Source organism: Salvia hispanica, chromosome 2 (assembly GCF_029641045.1).
Source record: "Salvia hispanica isolate PSC_SH4W2 chromosome 2, Shi_PSC_v1, whole genome shotgun sequence".
NCBI lineage: Eukaryota > Viridiplantae > Streptophyta > Magnoliopsida > Lamiales > Lamiaceae > Salvia > Salvia hispanica.
The window spans coordinates 59,112,141-59,134,376 of NC_142693.1; the positions used below are offsets into that span (position 1 = coordinate 59,112,141).

Sequence of the window (22,236 nt, forward strand, 5' to 3'; positions counted from 1 at the left end):
AAAATCCAGACATGTATTTATATCTCGAGGAAGCTAAATTACATATTTACCCTTACGATTATCTTGTTTGGGTGATGCTATCATTAATTTAATTATTTAACCAACAAATTAATCAACTTTAATTTCTTCAACTGTACATATTGATCATTCAATTTTCTCAATCATAGTCATTCAATGTTGACGCATCTACTCCTCCTGCGATTGTTGTTTCAGATTTGTTGTTTCTCGCAGTGCAATAACTACATATGGAAAATTGGGTGATTATATTAAATCAAGCAGGAATAACAAGATTAGAAAGTAATTAAAACATTCAACTTATTATTTCTTTACTTTTATCAATATCTCCTATTTTAAATCAATAATTTTTTTTCTGTCTTATTTTATTCATTTTTATCAATATTTTCTCTTTACTCAAAACTCCTTAAAATAAGAGTGTACAAAATCCCATAGAGTCCCAAAATATGTCATCTTCCCCATGATAGCTAGAGTACGTTGTAGATTGAGTTGAGAGCAAACGGCCAGAGATCGTAATCTTTTACATAATTATATTACATATGCCCAAAAATAGCACTGTCAATTTCTTTAGTTCACTAAAATTAATTAAATTATATGAGTACTTCCTTAGCCCATTAAAAATGAAACATTTCTTAAAATAAAAATAAAATCATCTCTACTTTTTCATCTCTCTTACTTTAATTTTTTTTTATTAATTCACATAAAATATGGACCCAAAAACAAATACTATTTCATATTTAATGGGACAGGCGTAGAACTTCTAAAAACTTTTTTTTACTATATTTAACACAACTAAGAGCATCCGCAACTGTGCTCATGTGGACGAGACGACATCGAGTCACTGTTGTGGGTGGCTCGCTGTTGAGAGTGTCTCGCCGCGGAGATCACAACTCGGTCTGTAGCTCACCTTTAGCCTTTTTTTTTTGTCTTATTCATTATTTCTATGAATTTTGGGTGTTGGTTGATCTTGCGGATAAACTTTACAAATGTGTCATGATATGCTTAGACTTTCACAGATTATAATTTTATCCAATTTGTATATCCGTTCAGCAAAGTAGCATGTCCTATGCAACGCATCACTAATTTATTTAGGCCCAATTCTTCTAAAAAACCAAATAGGCCCAATTAATTTATTTAGTGTTAATTATTTAATGCTTAGACCATCCACTGCAAAGGGTATTGAAAGTTGTGTATCATATCATATTCATATCAATTTTATATCATCACTTTTTACATTTTCACATAATTTAATTAATTTTTAATTAGAATATAGTATTCAAATTTAAAATGATTTTTTATTTAACTATGTGATCACAACTAAAATATAAAATTAAAATAAAATAAATAAATTATAGTACGATATACTATCTACGTACATGTATAGAGACATAGAAAAATTATAGTTATGATAGTATAGTCTACAAAATACTCTTTTATTTTGAAGTAGCCTAGTACTACAATGATAAAAAACGTTCAAACAGTAAAAACCAGATAGTTGTTGATGTGGCACACATGTGATTTGATCACAACAAATCCAAGCACCTTCGACGGCCCACTCGCCCGTCATTCAGCTGCAACACAACGGTCGCGGCTCCTCTGCGCAATTGCGACAGTCCGCTACCACACATCCACGTGGCCCAACACTCAACTCGGCAGTATATACTGACATTTATATAAAGATCCATTTTCTGTATTTCAATTTGTGTCGAATGTGTTTCCATTCTATAATAGTGATGTTGACACAAGAAGGGAAGCATCAGTTGACTTATGTCTTTCATAACAAAAATGAAAATAAAAATACACATGTAAAATGATGTCGTTATGTTATGTTAATATGTCGCTATTTCCACAAATTTAAATTTATACGAACGTAAATGTTACGTCACATTTAAATTGGTACTAAATCTATTTATTGACTAAACAAAAACTAAAATCTTATTTACCAACATGTTTAGTTACCGATGAAAAATTTCCGTCGGTAAAATTGATATTTTTTTAGTGATTAAAATTAAGCTAGTGATAAATTCGTTGGGCTAGAATAGTGACAAATATATTTATATAGTATGCTGTTAATAGAATAAAATCTCTCAAATGAGTAAGAAATTGAGAAAATAAAATGATGCTCAATATTACTAAGCACTTTATTATTCCCAATTGTAATTGTTGATTTATTTCTGAGGTGATATGTCTTCATAGTTCAATACACTCCACCTACTTATTCTCCTACAATAAAACAGTCTAGATTGTTATACTCTCTCCGTCCTTGAGGCGTTTCTTTTTAGCCGTTGTTTTACGAAAATGATACTAATAAATAATTAGAGTAGAGAGAAAGTAACAGTAAGAGAATACTGTAGATATGACACTCTTTTATAGTAAATACTCTCTTATTTTAACTATTTATTACTCCCTCCGTCCCACTTTAGGAGTCTCAGTTGAGCTCGGCACAGGTTTTAAGAAACATATAGAAAAGTTGGTGAAAAAAGATAGTGGAGTGTGGATCCTAGCTACTTCTATATATTAATTTTATAATACAATGTGAGTGAAAAAAGGTGAGTGGAATGTGGGGCCTATTACCAACTATGAAATATTCTAACCGGGACTCCTAAAGTGGGACACCCAAAAATAGTAAATCGAGACTCCGAAAGTGGGACGGAGGGAATATCATTTTCGCAAAATAATGGTTGAAAAGAAATGCATCACTTATAGTGGGACAAAACGAATAATATGTTATGTTATGATGTTATTCATCCTTTCAAGTACCAAAAGGTCAATTTAGCTTTAGTTACAAATTAGGGATAATAAAATTAATTTTTGATATACAATATGTTGTTAAAAAACTAGTTTCCGCATATATATATGTACAACAAAAATTCTTGTTTCTTCATAAATCATAGTTCTTGTCATATAATATGTTCATGTAACTAAGTAGAATACATAAATAGCTAGGCTACATGAGTATCTATCTTTGGAATCTCAGAACTGCGACAAGAAATAGCTTCAATAATTTTACTTTTTAAAAATAATATCTACTTCGTATAATATCAGTAGATATAAATAGCTCAATTTATTTTGAAAAATATCTATATACCGATATAATTAAACCATATTTAGTTAAATATAAATCTTAAAATGGAAAAAAGTAAGAGTGATGAAGAGAAAAAGTAATGAAAGTAGTGTTAGTGGATTGTGAGTTCTACTTCCTAAAATAGAAAGTTTAAAAAGTTTATACTTTTAAGGAACAGACCAAAATAATTTATAAATTTAAGAGACAGGGGTACTATGCGTTTTTCATGACATATTATTACTAATTACTAGTACTATTTATGTAATGTGTATTCGGGATTATAGATATGTGAAGCTCTCTATAAGAAGAAAAAGTTGAATTAATTTTGTAACAAATTAAGAGGCAGTGACATTGCAAAGTTTCATAATAAGTATGTAAAAATTGAAAAATTGTTCAAAGATCGCGCATTAATCTTGGATTAACCTATTTTCTCAGGCATTTAGTAATAAAGTATTGCACGGCTGCACCTCAAAATCGTCTTTACATACTATTTTAAAGTTCATAAATTAGGTTGTATGAAGGGGATATTTGGGGGGCCGGTTCAAATACAAATTATCTTTGTTTATTAATGGAGAAATATATAGTAATCTCTGTGACACTTAACTTTCTCTGAAGTCTGAAGAATCCATTTTCTAATTATGTTCAGTCATTATAAATCTACCACGTGTGTTTTAACTTATAAGTAGGCCTCTATATAGACATAAAATAAATTTAATACTGGAGTACTACTATATATTATCCTGACCCAATAAATAAATGTTGATAGTTTCTTGTTGTCTTGTTCTACAATGCTTTTTCGACTGTATCCATTTTGTTATTACTAGAAATGACAACAAGATTTCATTAAATGTGGACATCTTGTCTCTGTTAACTTCTCATTGGTCCACCCTCCTTTTTCTTGGAGGTGTATTATACACCAACTTTTGTATCATACTTTGCTAGTTTTGTCAGGTGGGCTAATTTTTTTTGGCTAATTTGAAGGTTCCAATTAATGATCTTTAGATTGTAGTTTAGCAACAATTAAATCATGTAACTAATTTATATGCTCTTTTTCTTTTCTTATTGTAGCCCTTTCGATAAAGATGAACACTCATCTCTCATCCAATAGTTTGCAAAGTTTGTGCTACAAACTTTGCTTGTTATCTCAGAAAGGTCTCATGCAGCCTCACTTAGGATTTTCAGGTATTTCTATGTATATAAATATTACTAAGATTTAATCATTTTTGGTCTAATTTTTTCTTTGTTAAGAAATTGTTGATTCCATGGATAAATTGTTGCAGATTATGAGCAGACTCCTTCGCCGCAGAAGATCAATTGTCACAATTTTCAGTCAAGAGACACACTACAATCACTCGTGCAATCTTGCTCGTGTCGTGATCAAAGCCACGGTCGCAGCGTCGGTGTTCAAGAATGCAAGCTTCATCAGCCTCAGCAGAGAAATCTCGGTCACAACTTGCTCATCAATTATCATAGTAAAAATAATATTGGTGTGAGTAAACTTTTTTTTCTTCTTCAAATTAAATTGATGATTAGTATTGATGGCATCGAAATTATTTGAATCAATTTGAATGTTGTGACAGATGGAAAAACATTATTACAGCAAGGCAGTGCAGCTAGAGAAGCAACATTCATTTAGTTGTGGTGGGACTAAATTGATTAATGTTTCTTCTTCAGAAAAAGAGCAGAAAAAAAGAATTAGATGGACTGAGGATCTTCACAAGAAATTTATTGAGTGTGTGGATCGTCTAGGTGGAGCCAAAAGTAAGTAGAATATATTTATATCGAGAGATACTAATAAATTTGATGAATTGATCAATTGAACTGAATGCAGAGGCCACGCCAAAGGGAATCCTAAAGCTAATGCAATGTGATGGATTGACAATTTTCCATATCAAAAGCCATTTGCAGGTTAAACAAAAACTACCCTTAATCTCAATTAAATTTTAAATTTCGATTTCTAAAGAATTTTATGTTTTTGTTTCTCAGAAATACCGCGTTTCTGAAGTAAAGCCCGAAGAGAAGGATGGCAATTCAGAGCAGATTGGATTGAAATCGTAAGCTATAATCTCAGCCGATTTCGGGCTAATTACTCATCTTTGTTTGATGCTGGTACAACAAGTTATGATACAAAAGATTTCATTCGAGTTTCATTTTAATATATTACTACTATATGTCATCTGTGTGTAGACAGCGTCAATTTTTTTCCTACATGGGTACAAAACATGAAACAAGTACTCCACGTAAGCAAAGAGTTGACAGTGTCTAATTAAAAACATATGATGAAATGTATTAAAATGAAATATACAAATGAACTTTTTACATACAAACTTCACACTTTTTACTACTCCATATGGATCAATGTGGAAACATTTTGTATGAATAGTATAATTAGTCAGCATATTTTTTGTTAAAAATAGTTGATGATCTATGACAGGGGGATGCAGATTGTGGAAGCTCTAAGGCTACAGATAGATGTTCAGAAACAACTATATGATCAACTAGAGGTTTTTGGTTTTAAGCTTAAGTTTTTTTCTCCAATTTTATACATTCATAGTATATTTTAGGTTCTGAGTTAAACTTGGTTTTGTTTAGAGCCAGAAGAAGTTGCAGATGAGGATTGAAGAACAAGCAAAGCAGCTTCAGACAATGCTTGAATCTCAGTGGAATACAAAAAAATAGTGGATTTTTGTAACTTATTCGTGAATAACAATCGTATAAATTCTTTCACAATTAACTTTCTGACATTTTCAATTATCGGTGTCTATCAATAATCGTCCTATTTTACAATTTTCGCCTATTCACCAATAAATGTCTCATTTGCTTTTGTACTAGTACTATTCTACTGAATCTAACATCCCACTACATTTTTCCATTCACTTTTCATAATATTTGTTTAAAACTCGAACCAAACCAAACTAAACCTTTATTCATGGACATCGGATGTAGAATCTTCTTTTTCCTATTGACTAGTGTGATGACAGATTGTATTCAAAATTGAGTTTAATTTGTAACAAGAATTACATGATGCAGATTGCAGAGTTTGAAATCATATAAGTATTCCTTCGTGCACAAAATTTTGTCACAATTTCTTTTAGTGTCCATCTTGCCACTCCTGCTTGTATGTTTAGGGTGAAATTGTTCGGAGCAGATCCCCTCCTCCACAATAAGCATGGTTAGAATTCCTTTGTTTGTTATCATCTTGCTGGTCCATACTCCTGTTAGTTCAAAAATTCATACTGACTTGGGTTGTTTAGAGTTACCTTGTTTGCTATGATCAATATTATGATTTTTAGTTACCGATGTGATTGAAAATATGGAGCTCTCTTAAAAAAATGTTTATGAAAATTTGGACTGAACTATTAAATAAGTGGTTTGAAATAGTGAAACTTTAGAGGAAAAATAATCATAATGTTCCATTTATAGATGCTTTCTCTGCATGGACTAAGAGTTGTAGATTCTGAATCCACATTCCCCTGATAGAATCTTGTGTATGGATAACTGGATTTGCTGCTGTTGGTTGCTTATGGAGCATTTTATTTTGTTTCTAGATAGTGATGGACTTTGTGGAGTTGAGATCTTATTTCACGATGAAGTATTTGTTTTCATTTTTTTCTAGAGACGGACGCAGGGATGCACATGATTAACAGGAAAATAACTGGCCAATCGATTTTCACTTTGGGGCACATTCCAGGGGCTTAATATTTCTAGTATTTCTGAAATAAATGCATGTTGTTGATGAACAAGTAGTCATGCACAACTTTTTCTTTAGTAAGGTTTTTAATTTTTTCGCTTCTTATACAATAAGCACAAACCAGTTAATTGGGTCACTCATTTCAGTGTTTCCATTAGTTATTCAATTTTCCCAACAACTTGGATTCTGGCATTTATGTCATATGTTTGTTACTTTCTATAGTCTTATGTTCTGACTGTTATCTGGCATGGGTTATTATGAGCCCCTGGTCTTATTAGTTTTGTATACTTCTATAACATCTCTTCAAGTGCCATACTACTTTTTTGTTTTCTATGTTTTATACAGGCTTGGTCAGTGACAATAATTCTTCTCCTCTCATTCCCATTGATGCTGTTTCAGGAACTGATGACGATTTTCCTCCACCACATCAAAATACAAATTAATAGAATGTCAGGAGGGAGGCTCATTTATGAATTATGGTTATGGAAGGCCTGCCACCTTGAGTGCTCACTCATTTCCTCGAATCTATAGGAGGAGACTGACATGGGAGATAAAATTCACCAGCTGAAAGAAATATATTTTTCTCAGGAGAAGGGATGTTTAATTACAGAGCTTAGGACAGAGTAAAGATTACCAAATGAGGAGCACAGATATGTTCTCTGAAGGTTTAATGCTGATGAAACAATTAGTAAAATAAAAGCATTCCCAAGTCTAATTTTGTAAATGATCAATTTTTTGGTTATGGAAATTTGGGAACACTGTCAGGGAATGGAGGCAATCAAGGGGGCTCCAACACATCTTTCATGGTGCCGATCAACCATTACACGATGCAGTGCCCCACAAGCAATTAGTACAACAAACCAGCCGTCCTCCTTAGCTGCCAAACGCGGACCTATAGCAGGGACAAAAGGCAAAAAACACAAATATGGGAGTTTGAAATTTAATCACTATTTTTTGTCTGCTATACCTTGACTGGTGCTGATTCGCAATAATTTACTTTATTTGTCAAATGCCACCTGGTTCATCAATGAAAATGCAGCATCCCTCGGGACGGGCTGGAAGAGGTCAATTTGGTAACTGTATTGGGGGCCTTCCATTAATTGGACGGAAAGCCAGAACCAGATGGCCAGATGATAATAATTTTATGGAGCTGTTATAACTGATTACAATGCAGTTGAGGTATATCCACCTCTCTTATAACTGTGGACCCTTCTTTTCTGATCATGAATTTCTCAATTTAGCTGTATGCTATTGCCAGGGTAGACATGCTCTTGTTTATCACATAGGTACTGATTTTGAAACATGGGAATGGGTCAGCCTAGCTGAGGTAGATACCGTTACTTTTCTGGATTATAGGATGTCAGAATTGCAATTTTGCTCCTGTCATGGTTTCTTTATGCGTGTAATTGGATTTATTTCTTATCTTGTAAAAGTTTGCATGACTGGATTTATCAAAACAAGTATTTATAACTACTGGTTGTCTTTTGTGGTTCTATGTGTTATTCTATGGAAATTCCCCCTTACAGGATGTCAACTAGGTACGGTATAGAGCTTATTTCATTATGTATATGACATATTTCTTATGTTCCATCTAAGCCTTATACTATAAGCTACGAATAATAAAATTTCTCTGGATGACATGAAGAAACAGAAGCCAAGCTGACTATTTAGTGGGAAAGTTTGACATATATTAACTTGTTGAATTCTTCTTTCAAGGTGCTTTATGTCCTTCAAACTATGAATAGGAGAAAAACTTGCAAGCAGAAGAATTAAAGATTGAATAGATGTTAAACTGTCTCCTGGGGATAGCCTCTTTTGCATTTCCACTGTAGATATCTCCGGGAGATATTAAGTGGGACGGTGAAGACGACATGATTAGCTTAGAAGACAAAGAAAAGACCAACCAACAATGGACTGCTCATTAGAGAATAAGACCTTGGAGAGACTGTTTAGCAATGGATCAAAATGCACTACTAGTATTTTTTTTCTTTAATCGGAAATAGACTCGACTATGAATACTCAGCTAAATGGTTATTATTTCGTATCGGCCCTTACACTGAAGGAGCCATTTGGACTATAAAAGAGGAATTGAAAGAGCAGTGCACTTGTAGAATTGTTTGATGAACTTTCAGAAGTTTTCCTTGTTTTTATTTCTCTTTGGTGATTGCTTATGACAGATGAAGGTGGTCAGTTCTTATATGGCCCAGCACTGGACCGAGCATAACAACACCGGTGACGATGGAGATAAATTGCCATTTACGGCTAGAATCTATTACTTATGGAGCCCGAAAGTAAATAATTGAGAAATAACTTGGTTTTCTGTCTTTAATTGAGTAAAATAACCTTACTAATATGACATATGTATATGCACATTTCTTACATAGAGCTTCAATAATCATTAATTATTAAACTAGCTAGACCATCTTTGGTAGATGAAACGGTGATTTCTCTCTCTCTTCTACTTCTTTATTTGATAGTAATTTTTTAAATTATCAATTTCGTTTGATATTTACGTTGATATTGATGTGATCAATTGCTAAATTTATTTTTAATTGCAAATTACAACTAATTTAAAACCATAAAATTTGTAGAGATCTAGTGATCCATAGATTTCCATGTGTAATTTTATTCTATTATTAATTAAATTTGAAAAGATAACAAAGCTACCAAAATTAGGATTTTGAATCAAATTATTAATGTAGTGTACTAAAGATATTGATCAATATGATTCATTGAGTATGTCAACATAATTTAACAGTGACATTATATATGTATTATATTGACATATTATGTTAGCTATATTGACATTAAACTTTTAGTTGATATTTATAAAAATTCAATAACTTTTATCAAATTTTGACATCGAAACATTTGCAAATGAGATCTCGTTAATTAGAATCCTTATAAAAATTATCTTTAATTTGATATATTTTGAGTAAAAAAATAATATAAATTGAGATAGTTATAATCATTTAAAGTTTTGAGATATTTTTTAAAAATTAGTTATAACTCACTTTTTTAACTGACACTAACTTTTGTTACATTGATTTAATGATCCAATGCCTATTTAGTTGTAGTTAGGAATTTAAGAATGATTCAATGTAACACACCCCTAAATTCATCTCTACATGAATAGCCATCCTAGTCATTCCATTCCTTTGTAATCTTATTTTTTATTTTGATAAAAATAAACATATTATAGTAGGGGCATGTTAGGGTGCCACCACCCCTTAAAATAACACCATACCACCATTCCTAGCCAATCGTACACGTGGACGAATAATAAGTTGCCACGTGGCAAAAAAAAAACTGGAAAAAGACGGTCAGCAATTTGCTGGTCTTTAACCAGCAATATTTCTTGTCCAGCAATATCCGACACACTATACAACAATCTATAGATTGTTGTGTAGTGTTTGTAATATTGTTGTGTAGAGTTTATAATATAGCTATATAAGTGGTGTCAAGGTGTCATTTTAAGAGGGGTTGTCATTTTAACATAAACCTATTATAGTAATATTATAATTGGGCCCTAAATTAGAGCACAAAAATAAACACGACTTAGTAAATATTTCCATAAGGATCACTGTTACCTTCACTATATCTTCGAAAATTATGCATATATTAATCACATGCAGTCAATCTTATGTATTATTATCGATATATTAGCAATATACAATTAAAAATCGTCGTTAATGATCTCAACAAGAAAATGTGTCACCAACATTCACCAAGCATGGAAGAATGTTGTACATATTACATATTTTCATAGAATTACGCAATTACATAAATTGCATTTTGCATGTGAGAAATAAATTGCATTATAAAGAAGGAATTGAGTATTTATTTTTGTGTCCTTGAAAGTAAGTTTTTTTTTACGGTCAGAAGAAGATGATGAACGATGATGATGCAACGTCGAAACCAAGAAAAGTCAATTTCTTCGACGAAAACCGCACCGTCATCCCCCGTCAGATCATCCGTCTCCCGCCACAAAAATCAAGTTCAACTTCGGCTGCACACACTAATATTCATGATGCGACTTCGGATCTAAGAGCGATCCACGAATACGACTTCTTTGACAAAAACCGCACCGGCCCCAGGCTCATACACCATGGGTCCCGAAGCGAGGGATCAAAGACGAAGCCAACGAGCCTCCACCACCGTGGTTTCTCCAACGAATAGTGGAAGGAATCAAAGACCCTCAAGTGGCGTACTTGTTCGAGAAGAGTTTGGAGAATTTGGACTTGGGGAGGAGGCTTTTCATCGACGGGAGGGGGAGCGAGAGAGTGATAGGGGCTCTCACGGAGGAAGAGAGAATGAAGCAAGAGAGAGAGGGGTTTTTTGAGTTTAGAGTGATAGATTCAATTGGAAACAATTACAAGATGAGGTTGATGCATATGGCTTCCATAAATATGACTGTGATCAATGAAGAATGGTGCAAGCTTGTTTGGGCTAACCATTTGGGGGAAGGGTTTAGGGTTCGAGGCTGGGGATTTCGAAAAGAGGGAAAGTTCTATGTCTTCGTCGATTGAAAACGTAATTCTATGGTACAATAATACAACATTTCTTTTTTCCTACCTCTTCTTGTTAGCTTGTTTCTTCTCTCTCTTTGATTGATTATTTATCGCTCATTGTCACATTTGCTTATTCGAGTTTCCAATATTGTGTACGTAATTTCATATTAATTGGAACGAGTTTTTGTTTCTTTATAATATATTTATAATGTAGTTGAGAAAGTTTAAAATCCAAAATGTTCGGTATTAGGAGACGGTTTGTTGAATTTATTTACAATAAAAGTTTCGCTTCGAAAGGAAAAATCAAATTGAAGGAGAGAACACATAACTTGGAAAAAAGCAATTATGTTGAGAAAACCTCTATCTTGAAAGAACATTCATGCATTGTACAAAAACATAAAATTCACTAAAATCGTTGACCCCCCTTCCGATGCTTTAAGATGATCATAAGGTACAATTCTAGCCTTGGTCAGCACTAAGGTACAAAATGGTCCGTAGATCTATTGCCTTCAATCAAGGACTTGAAGAAAATTTCAAATTCAAAACTTTTTTTGAAGTTACGAGAAAGAACATAATTAGATCAAATTTTATACTTCTTCTATTCCATACAAAAATACAGTAACCATTTTAAATCCTTTTTTTAAACTAAAAAGTAGTAACACATTTTTTCACTCTTACTTTTTCCTCTCTCCTACATTATACACCTTTTTTTAATCTGTCTCCACTAGAACGAAAAGAGTAATTTTTTTTTGGCTATTTGCTCTTTTTCTTTTTACTTTATTTGTACAGAGCAGTACATTATTATTACTAATATTGATTACTACACTATTCGCGTAGTTTAAGCATTGCCTACAACCACTGTGTATTATAAAAATTAAACATTTATACTATTCACCTACTTCATTTACTAGTATTTCTCAATCTTATTTCTTAATTAAAATTTCCAATTGAATTATTTTACAACTAAATTCCTACAACTTAAAAAATGAAGCCAATTTTGAAATTTATAAAAAAAATACAAAGCACTCCACATATCACCCACTGATTGGGCGACGAGTAGGCTACAAAATAGCATTTCGCACATCAGAAATAAATAGAAGTAATCAATATTAATATATGAAGAAGAATTGTTTCACGAATTGCATTGCCAGCAGAAGAAGAAAATGGCAGAAGAAGATGGCGCAACGTCGAACTTCCGCAAAGTGAGAGTGATCCACGAATTCAACTTCTTCGACGAAATCCTATATAAATATAAATAGAATTGCATTCCGTCGACAAAATATATTTAGAATTATAGCAAAAGAGTAATGGAGATGAAGAACGATGAGGATTCATCGTCGGAACAAAAAGTCGTCTATGAATACGATTTCTTCGACGAAAACCGCACCGGCCCCATTCACAGTCACATTCTCCCAATTGAAAGAGAATCAACACCAGCGGAGACGAACAACTGTCATAGTTCAACGACGTCGAAACAAAGAGTCGTCTATGAATACGATTTTTTTGACGAAAACCGCACCGGCCCCATACGCAGTTTCCTCGTCCCAATCGGAACAGAAGCAACTCCAGCAGATATGTTTGAAGTGTTTGAAAAGACACTGGAGGCCATGGACGTGTCGAACACACTTTTCGTGAGGGAGATCGAGAGAGTTATGTGGTTTCTCAGAGAAGAGGAGAGAAGGAATGTAGAGAGAGGAGGGTTTCTTGAGGTTCCAACGATAGATCCAAGCGGCAACGTTTACAAGATGCGGTTGAAGCAGAGCCGTATCTTCATCGGCTTGGCTGAGATGAGTGGAGAATGGTCCAAGCTTGTTAGTGAAAACAAATTGAAGAAAGGGGATTGGGTTTATGGTTGGGGATATCGCAGAGGCGGACACTTCTGCATCGCCATCAATTACCTGAGGTTGCCCTAATTTTTTTTATTGGGGTTTTTATGTAATCAAGATTTTGTTTTTCCTTTGTCTTATTGTTAGTATTTTGTTTGATGCAAGGCTAAGTCCTCATTCGATCAAGATGAAGAATTGCAATAAATTAAAGATTGATCTTTTAGTTGTTTTTAGTTTTGACTTGAGTCAAATTCTATCCTGTCGCGACATTGTGTTTATCTTTGTGTTTCTAATTAGTAATAGGATTCTTTATCGTCTATTTAAAGACATTATTGTTTGATTTAATGGTATCTTGTTGGAGAATTTAATAAATTAAACGAGATTTAAGAACTTGTGTTTTTTATCGGTTTGTTTCATTCCCATCGTATGTTTAGTCGTTCTTGAGAGTGATTCAGTATCATTGTTTCTTTTCTCTTTCATTTTATTTATCGATCATACCCAAATTCACAAAATAATTCATCATTAAGTATTGCACTACTATACTGCTTTCCTTTATGATTACTAAACCATAAATTAAGCATGGAATCAACGTCGTGCACATAGAGAAGAAGAATGTATTCAAAAATAATTTCAATACCAATATATACATGATCTCATCAACATAGATACTAACATGCAAATAGTAGAAAATTTCAAGGAAAGGATTATGAGGGAATTTTTATTCCGAGTAAAATAACATTATGATATACACAATTCTTTCCGTTGTTGAATTGGAATCCCATATATAGAGCATACATAGAGTTGCATTGCGTAGACGCAAAAACATATTTAGAATTATATCAAAAGAGTGGATCGGAAATGAAGAATGGTGAGGGTACAACGTCGAAACAAAGAGTCGTCTACGAATACGATTTCTTCGACAAAAACCACAGCGGCCCCGTTCGCACTCACCTCGTCCCAATGGGAAGAGAAGCAACTCCAGCGGATCTTGAACCAGTTGAGCTTCCATCCGACGTAAATGAAGCGGCCATTTTGTTCGAAAAGACGCTGGAGGCCACGGACGTGTCGTTGATAGAGTGATGGTGGGACTGCAGCATACTGTTTATCCAGAACTTGGAGGGAGACAGAGTGATGGCGGCGCTGACGGATGCGGAGAGGAGGAAGGTGGAGAGAGAAGGGTTTCTTGAGGTGGAATCCTTTACATGATGCGGTTGAAGTATATGGCTCCCTTCCACACGGTTTGGAGGAAGGGGATAGGGTTCAAGGATGGGGGTTTCGCAAAGAGGGAGTGTTTCACCTTGCTATCTATTGAATTTGACCTCATTTTTTGGTTAGGGTTTTCTCTTCTTGTAATCAAGATTTTGTTTCTCTGTCGTCTTCATGTTTTCTTCACTCTCCATGTTTGTTTCTTTATCGATCTTTGAAACATTCACTAATTAATTTATCATAGTTTCCTTTATGATTGTGTCCAAATTATTAACCAGAGTTATGATGATTTAATAGCATTCTGGTATTCCTCATGTTAAATGGAGTCCAAATAATTTATCACATGGAACGATTTGAACTCGTGAACTTTTTAATATGATGATGAAGATGCAAAAATAGTAAACTTCGCGCTGAGCAAGATTTGGTGGGGACTAAACAAGACTTAATTTCGGGATTTCATATATTCACCGCAAAAAACTTATCTTTTAGGGGCACAAAAGTTAAGATGCAATTACTAGCTTTTGATAAAGTTAATTTAGGATGCAAAATAAAGCGTCCCTAAGTTGAGGAGAAATTATCTTAATATTTTGCTTTGTTAGGATGCTTCTATTTTGTATTCCCTAATTTTAGTTGGGACACTAATAATAAGAACATTATGGTTCATTGGTAGTTTAATTAGACACAAAAGTGAGCATTCTTAACCGTATTAAACAGTGTACTTATATTTTTTGTTGTAATGATTGGAAGATAAATGTGATTTGTCACTGTGAGATAAATGGATCTATTGGAGTTGGGCTTGATGAATTAATCATTGGGCTGAATTAATACTAAGCCCGAATTCTATTAGTGCGGCCCGATTTGATTGTGGCCCGTCACTAACCTGGGTATTGTTAGAGTTTGTATATTAGAAATCACGTTTCGAGTGATTGAATACTATAAAACTCTTATTTTATTTTTCAAGGAATAAAATAGATTATTTTTGTCATAATGATGTTATGTTTTACATTTAATGGATGTTAATTGCATGTTTAAATGTATAAGCTAACTTAACAAAGTCTAAGTCTTTGTTTTAGTAGACTGGTTGTGGGCGGCGTCCACTTTAAGGTAACACGGTCAGTCCTAAACAAAGAAAAAGAAGAATTTCACGACCTAGATGGAATTAGACTATCCATCGTGAAAGGTTGCAATGTCAGTCCGCATATTTCTAAGCCTTACTGAACTAAGATGACATTGGTGTGGTAAAGCACTGAACGGATCTAACAGCAAGACTTGTCTTTGTGCTATCTATTGAAAGTCGAGGTCTTGATAAATATTTGTTTCTTAATCAATGTAGGTTAGCATTGAGCATGCGGTATTGATTATGCATTACTTTGACTTATCAAATGGTGCGTTTTTTCGTAACCCAATAATCCTGATATATTGGGTAGTGGTGATTAATATCTAGCGGTGCTAGGATTGCTATTATATTGAATCGTACGCGAGGTGAGTCTCGTTTGATAATGTCCTCAAGAGGAGCGCGAAACAAGGTTTTATTATTCGGAACCTAGCTAGTTGGAGTTTGATCACTTTATGAATAATAAATAAATGTTTCATGCTAAGTCCACTCTTGGAATTAATAAGAAATTAATTAATTAAGTCCATAGCAGACATTAATTAATTAATGGACATTTTTATCTTGAGCGCGGGAAATGAAAGTTAAAACGGAAACCCGGATTACTTATAATTTCGGATTTGGATGGGGGGAGTTCAATATTACTTTTGTAGTGGCTGCTCATAATATATTCCAATTAAAGCTTATATTAAGTTGTGGGTTCAATTTAAATAGTAAAAAGTAAATAGGATGAGCCCATATCCAAAACTTTCCATAGATCCCTGTTTGGGCCCAAAAGGAACCTAATATAAATAGGAGAATAAAGGAGACAGAAATAACACAATTAATTTTAATCAAATAAATTTCGTTCCCCCCCCCTTCTGGAGTTGGGCGATTTTTCCTCTCCCCCGTGGAGTAGAATTTCAGTCTTCTTTATTTAAGTCCTAGTATTCCGGTGAGATCTGTCCACACTGATATTGGAGTACAGTTCGGGAACCAGAGAGAAAATCTATGGTCTAGTTTTCAAAGCGTCACGTGGAGAAGTCGCTAGCCATCATCAATTCTTTGGAGAATTAATTAGGTATTATTTCTGCTTCGTAGAAAAGCATGTTTTAGGTTTCAGTATACTTAAAGAATGATTAATTCAAGTTATGAGCATGATACATGTGAGAATTAAGCAAATAGATTTTGTCTAAATAATCTGCTAAATAGATCTGATTATTATGTGATTTATTTGTTCGATTAATTGTTAAATTATGAAATTGGAAATCCGCACGCTTCCGCTGCCAGTTCCTTCAGGTATACCGATTGCTGCCGTGTGGCACTTCACTAAGATCATGAATATTGGCCGTGGGATATAGGGTGTGTTTGTTTGTGAGTGATATACTCTCTTATCCGCCTCATTCACTTGACACACACTCTCTCTCTGGCTCTCAAGTTCTCTCCAACTTCTCTCTAGAATTCTCTCCTTCTCTCTTCTGATAATGACTCCGGTCATCTTCTCCAACCACTCGTTCTCTGTTCTAAGTGAGACCTGAGTGAGATCCTTCAACTTCCGCGTTGATGTAGTGGATCTGGTGGTGATCGAACGGTTCCAGTTCTGATCTGTTCTCCCGGTGTAGATTTGCAAGTCATTTCATGTGTGATTGAGAGATCCATGATTTCTTGGTGTGTTGGTGGTGTTGTGGAGTGTTTTGTTCGGTTTCTTGTGAAGTTAGCTGGAGCAAAGTAGGTGGATCCCTAGGGTTTGGGGTCCGATTTGTCTTGCAGTGCTCCCTTGTGACCTATTGGTGAAAATAGGGGAGGTCCTGGCCCTGTGAAGTTGCGTGTGCAACCTGAGCCAAGACGGATGTTGTTTTGACTTGATTACATTCTTAAGGCTTATCGTTCAGATTTGTAGATATCTGATTTCCTACTATACTGATCAATCTTCTTAGTGTGCAGGTCAAGTTCCAGCCGTTAGAAGCTCGGAGTCCGAAACTGGTCAAGGGTTTAGTGGTTTTGACTAGAGATAGGATTTTCTGTAACTTGTAGCAACTCGTTAGATTGTATAGTTGATAAACTCGTAGTTTAGCAAGTGTTTTGAATGTTTGGAAGTGCATATTTGAGTACTTTGTAGCACATTACCTGAGCTTTCATCTTTGATAATCTATATTAGTGTTTTGATAAGTTTCTCGAGTTTTTGTAGTCATAATAAGTGGAAACAGACGAAAACGGCACCAAAAACCTTTGGTCGGGCGTTTCGCTGCAGCAAGCCAAGCATTTCACAGCACGAGACCGGGCGATTCGACCCTCAAGCCGGGCGTATGCACTATCCCCGGACGTTTCTTGATGGAAAATCGCCCGGGTGTGCGTTTTGTCACGTTTTCGGGATCTCAAGCAAAACGCCCGGCCGGGCATTTTTTACACTGTAGGTCGGGCATTCTGCTTATGCCTTGCAATTGCTGCATTTTTCGCCCCGGATATAAATAAGACCTAGGGTTCGACTTCAAAACACATTCCACACACCCCATAAGAGTTTATCAAAGGTTTTGAGAGTAGATTGAAGAGACGGAGAGTCACAATCATCAACAAGATTGAAGACGAAGACGATTTGTCATTTAATTCACTCTTGGGAGTATTTTATAGTTTTCCTATGTCCAATTGAATTTGCGTTGAATATGAGTAGCTAAATCCTTTGTAGAGTTTTGGTGAAGACTACAATGACGCTTTTGATTAACAAGGACTTTTGATTACCTTTGCTATTGTGATTTCTTTGTTTCGTTCTTGTGTCTTTTCAATTCAATTGCTTAGCTACCAATTGGGTTTGTTGACCTAGTTTTGAGTAATCGAGAGATACATAATTAGGATTGATAAAAGAATGAACAACACCTAGATAATTTGCATTCGAGAGAAGGAATTATAGAGTGAGGTCTTGAGCCTTTTGTTTTAAGGAGTTAATTGTGAAGTATTAGAAGGAGACTTCAATATTAATGTTTAATCAACGGGTTGAGTGCACTCGAGAGCGGGCTTAGCCTAGACTACCGGCTTTCCTAGTAATCCTAGAGACTTTAATTGGGTAATCGAAGTTATTGAATTGTTCGCATTGTATTCGTTGTAGTTGGATCCAAGGGTCTACCGTGTTCTCTTATTTGAAACTCTCTTTGTTGCGTGCTTTTAGCTTGTTAATGTTTATTTGTTTTTCTTCAAAATCAACACCAACCTTTCCGGATTCTCTAGATAGTAGTTAAAATCGGTTCGTGGTACTTAAGTTGCACAATTTGTCTATGTGGATGCGATACTCTTACTTGTTTATTACTACACTAGCCCCGTACACTTGCGAGTAATTCTCGTGTTTAAAATAAATCGAGTCAATAGTCTGTATCCTATTATTGTATCCTGGTCTGTGATCTTGGAGATTGACCATATCCTAAGTGCAATACAATAAAAGAGGTACAGGTAATTAGTGAATCCCGAATGGTCTGATCCATACGGTCACAATTTGAATTTCTTGCATATAGAAAAGAATGTCCTATTCGATAATATTTTTAATGCCAGGATATATATAATCTTACTCCCTCCGTCCCAGATAATGTTGGAACCGGCAGCGGAAGCGGTGCGTTTAAAACAATAAATCACATAAAAGTTAGATCTATTTAGCAGATTATTTAGACAAAAGCTATTCGCGTAATTATCACATGTATCATGCTCATAACTTGAATTAATCATGCTTTAAGAATATTTGAAACCTAAAACATGCTTTTCTACGGAGCAGAAAAATACCTAATTAATTCTCCAAAGAATTGAAGATGGCTAGCTTCTTCTCCACGTGATGCTTTGAGTACTAAACCACAAATCTTCTCTCTGGTTCCCGAACTGTATCTCAATATCAGTGTGGGCTGATCTTACTAGAATACTAGGACTTAAATAAAAAAGACAGAAGAAATCCTTTTTGGAATAGGAGAGGAATTCGAAAATTCCTACAGCTTGTGAGAGCTGAAATTTTCGAAAATTTTGGCAAATAAAATTGTGTTATTTCTGTCTCCTTTATTCTCCTATTTATATTAAGTTCTTTTTGGGCCCAGACAGGGATCTATGGAAGGTTTTGGATATGGGCTCATCCAATTTACTTTTTACTAATTAAATTGAACCCACAATTTAATATAAGTTATAATTGATATTACGAGCAGCCACTACAGAAGTAATATTGAACTCTCCCCATCCAAATCCGAAATTACAAGTAATCCGAGTTTCCGTTTATCTTTCATTTCCCGTGCTTAAGATTAAAATGTCCATTAATTAATTAATGTCTGCTATTGACTTAATTAATTAACTTCTTATTAATTCCAAGAGTGGACTTAGCATGAAACGCTTATTTATTATTCATAGAGTAATCACACTCCAACTAGCTAGGTTCCGAATAATAAAACCTTGTTTCGCGCTCCTCTTGAGGACATTATCAAACGAGACTCAGCTCGCGCACGATTCAATATAATAGCAATCCTAGCACCGCCAGATATTGATCACCACTACCCAATATATCAGGATCATTGGGTTACGAAAAACCCGCACCATTTGATAAGTCAAAGTAGTGCATAGTAAATACTGTATGCTCAATGCTAACCTACATTGATTAAGAAATAAATATTTATCAAGACCTCGCCTTTCAGTAGATAGCCTAAGGCAAGTCTCGTTGTTAGATCCGTTCAGTGCTATACCACACCAATGTCATCTTATTTCAGTAAGGCTTAGAAATATGCGGACTGACATTGCAACCTTTCTCGATGGATAGTCAAATTCCATCTAGGTTGTGAAATTCATCTTTTTCTTTGTTTAGAACTGACCGTATTACCTTAAAGTGGACGACGCCCACAACCGGTCTACTAAAACAAAGACTTAGACTTTGTTAAGTTAACTTATACATTTAAACATGCATTAACATCCATTAAATGTAAAACATAACAACATTATGACAAAAAATAATCTGTTTTATTTATTAGAAAATAAAATAAGAGTTTTACAGTATTCAATCACTCGAAACGTGATTTCTAGTATACAAACTCTAACATTCGTCTCATTTTGACTGGGACATGGATTTTAAGAAATGTAATGAAAAATGAGTTGAAAAAGTTAGTGGAATGTGGGTCCTACTTTTATATATTAGTTTTATAATAAAATTTGAGTAGAAATGAGTTAGTGGAATATGTGGTCCACTACCAAAAATAGTAAAAGATGAAATGAGACAAATTATGTGAGACAGACTGAAATAAAAAAATGGAACAAATTATCAGGGACGAAGGGAGTATCAAACACGCAAATAGTAGAAAACATTCCAGCAAAGAATTGCGCAGGAATTTTATATGGAATAAAATAACATTAAGATATACACAATTCTTGGATATGTCTTATTGTCATTGATTTTAGAAGGATACATAATAGTCCTCCGATTTCGCAAATATATCAGATACAATAATTATAAGGAGTTAATTCTCAATATTAATTTTATTTGTTCATGAATTGGATTCACAATAGTACCGGAAATCCTATATAAATACACATAGAGTTGCATTCCGTCGACAAAATATATTTAGAATTATATGAAAAGAGTGGATCGGAAATGAAGAACGGTGAGGGTTCAACGTCGAAACAAAGAGTCGTCTACGAATACGATTTCTTCGACGAAAACCGCAGCGGCCCCACACGCACTCACCTTCTCCCAATGGGAAGAGAATCAATGAAGAATCAAAGAGTCGTCTACGAATACGAATTCTTCGACAAAAACCGCACCGGCCCCATTCGAACTCACCTCGTCCCAATCGGAACAGAAGCAACTCCAGCCGATATGTTTGAAGTGTTCGAAAAGACACTGGAGGCCATGGACTTGTCGAACACGCTTTTCGTGAGGGAGATCGAGAGAGTTATGCGGTTTCTCAGAGAAGAGGAGAGAAGGAATGTAGAGAGAGGAGGGTTTCTTGAGGTGGAAACGATAGATCCAAGTGGCAACGTTTACAAGTTGCGGTTGAAGCAAAGCCCAATCTTCATCCGCGTTGCTGAGATGAGTGGAGAATGGTCCAAGCTTGTTAGTGTCAACAAATTGAAGATTGGGGATTCGGTGTCTGGCTGGGGATATCGCAAAGATGGACGCTTCTGCATCGCCATCAAATACTACCGCCCATAGGTTCACCTACCTAGTTTTTTGGTAATCAAGATTTTGTTTCTCTTTCTCCTTCGTCTTCATGTTATGTTAATTCATTCTTCTCTCTCTCATTTTCTCTTTGAACAATGATATGAATTGGTTGAATTCATAACATGCAACATGTATTTGAGTGGTGTAAATTCAAATTGATTACTACAAATCTACAATTCAAGAATCGGATTAATGTTAAGTTAGAGGCACTTTATTCACACAAAAGTTTATGGCAAAGTAATTAAGTGCTTCATGTATCGTTTATTTTGATTTGGAGTAGTACATTTGATTGTTGATTGGCTAGTAATATTGATAACTTATAATTACTGATTTCATGTGTGTTATTGAAATGGCTACAAATAGATGATTCGTACGTGAACCCAGAACATGACGATCAACTTATTAGTTGGGGGAAAAAAAATGGCAAGATATACAAAATAATCGAATTACTTTTCAAAGCAGTCAAAGTTCAAACCATCTCCTCTCAAAGTTACCTTACAGCTCATCGGTGAAGCAAGTTTGTTAGAAGTTGTTAGTAGAAGTTATAGAATTAGTTTATTTGTTAGTTTGATGCAGTTTTATTTTCTACGAGTACAACAACACCATGTGCACTGCTCATAGTGTCAAAGCATATCAAAGGAAATCGATCACGGAGATTAATTGACAA

At 34.5% G+C, this 22,236-nt stretch overlaps 3 protein-coding genes and 1 pseudogene across 5 annotated transcripts; all 4 read left to right on the top strand.

Annotated features, from left to right (window-relative positions):
• Nucleotides 1-3,918: 3,918 nt before the first annotated feature.
• LOC125202134 (myb family transcription factor PHL5-like) lies at nt 3,919-8,883 on the top strand. Of its 3 annotated transcripts, none has more exons than XM_048100477.2 (8): nt 3,919-4,030; nt 4,148-4,261; nt 4,360-4,568; nt 4,660-4,840; nt 4,911-4,987; nt 5,066-5,133; nt 5,514-5,583; nt 5,672-5,833. In XM_048100477.2, exons 2-8 carry the CDS (start codon nt 4,162-4,164, stop codon nt 5,756-5,758), a joined length of 792 nt encoding a protein of 263 aa, XP_047956434.1. In that variant the 5' UTR covers nt 3,919-4,030; nt 4,148-4,161; the 3' UTR covers nt 5,759-5,833. The 3 variants fall into 3 exon arrangements, with proteins under 3 accessions (XP_047956434.1, XP_088920258.1, XP_088920257.1); XM_089064131.1 differs by lacking the exon at nt 3,919-4,030 and adding an exon at nt 7,170-8,883 and having other exon boundaries at nt 4,098-4,261; nt 5,672-5,791; XM_089064132.1 differs by lacking the exon at nt 3,919-4,030 and having other exon boundaries at nt 4,097-4,261; nt 4,360-4,566; nt 4,754-4,840.
• On the top strand, nt 7,240-8,883 carry LOC125198699 (protein EMSY-LIKE 4-like; annotated as a pseudogene).
• A 3,705-nt stretch (nt 8,884-12,588) lies between these two features.
• On the top strand, nt 12,589-13,311 carry LOC148932795 (uncharacterized). Its single transcript, XM_089064133.1, has 2 exons — nt 12,589-13,187; nt 13,275-13,311. The coding sequence occupies exons 1-2, from the start codon at nt 12,589-12,591 to the stop codon at nt 13,309-13,311; spliced, it is 636 nt and encodes a 211-aa protein (XP_088920259.1).
• Nucleotides 13,312-20,994: 7,683 nt separating this feature from the next.
• Nucleotides 20,995-21,642, top strand: LOC148932796 (uncharacterized). The gene has a single exon (XM_089063921.1). The coding sequence runs from the start codon at nt 21,000-21,002 to the stop codon at nt 21,558-21,560; it is 561 nt and encodes a 186-aa protein (XP_088920047.1). The 5' UTR covers nt 20,995-20,999; the 3' UTR covers nt 21,561-21,642.
• The last annotated feature ends 594 nt before the right edge of the window (nt 21,643-22,236 follow it).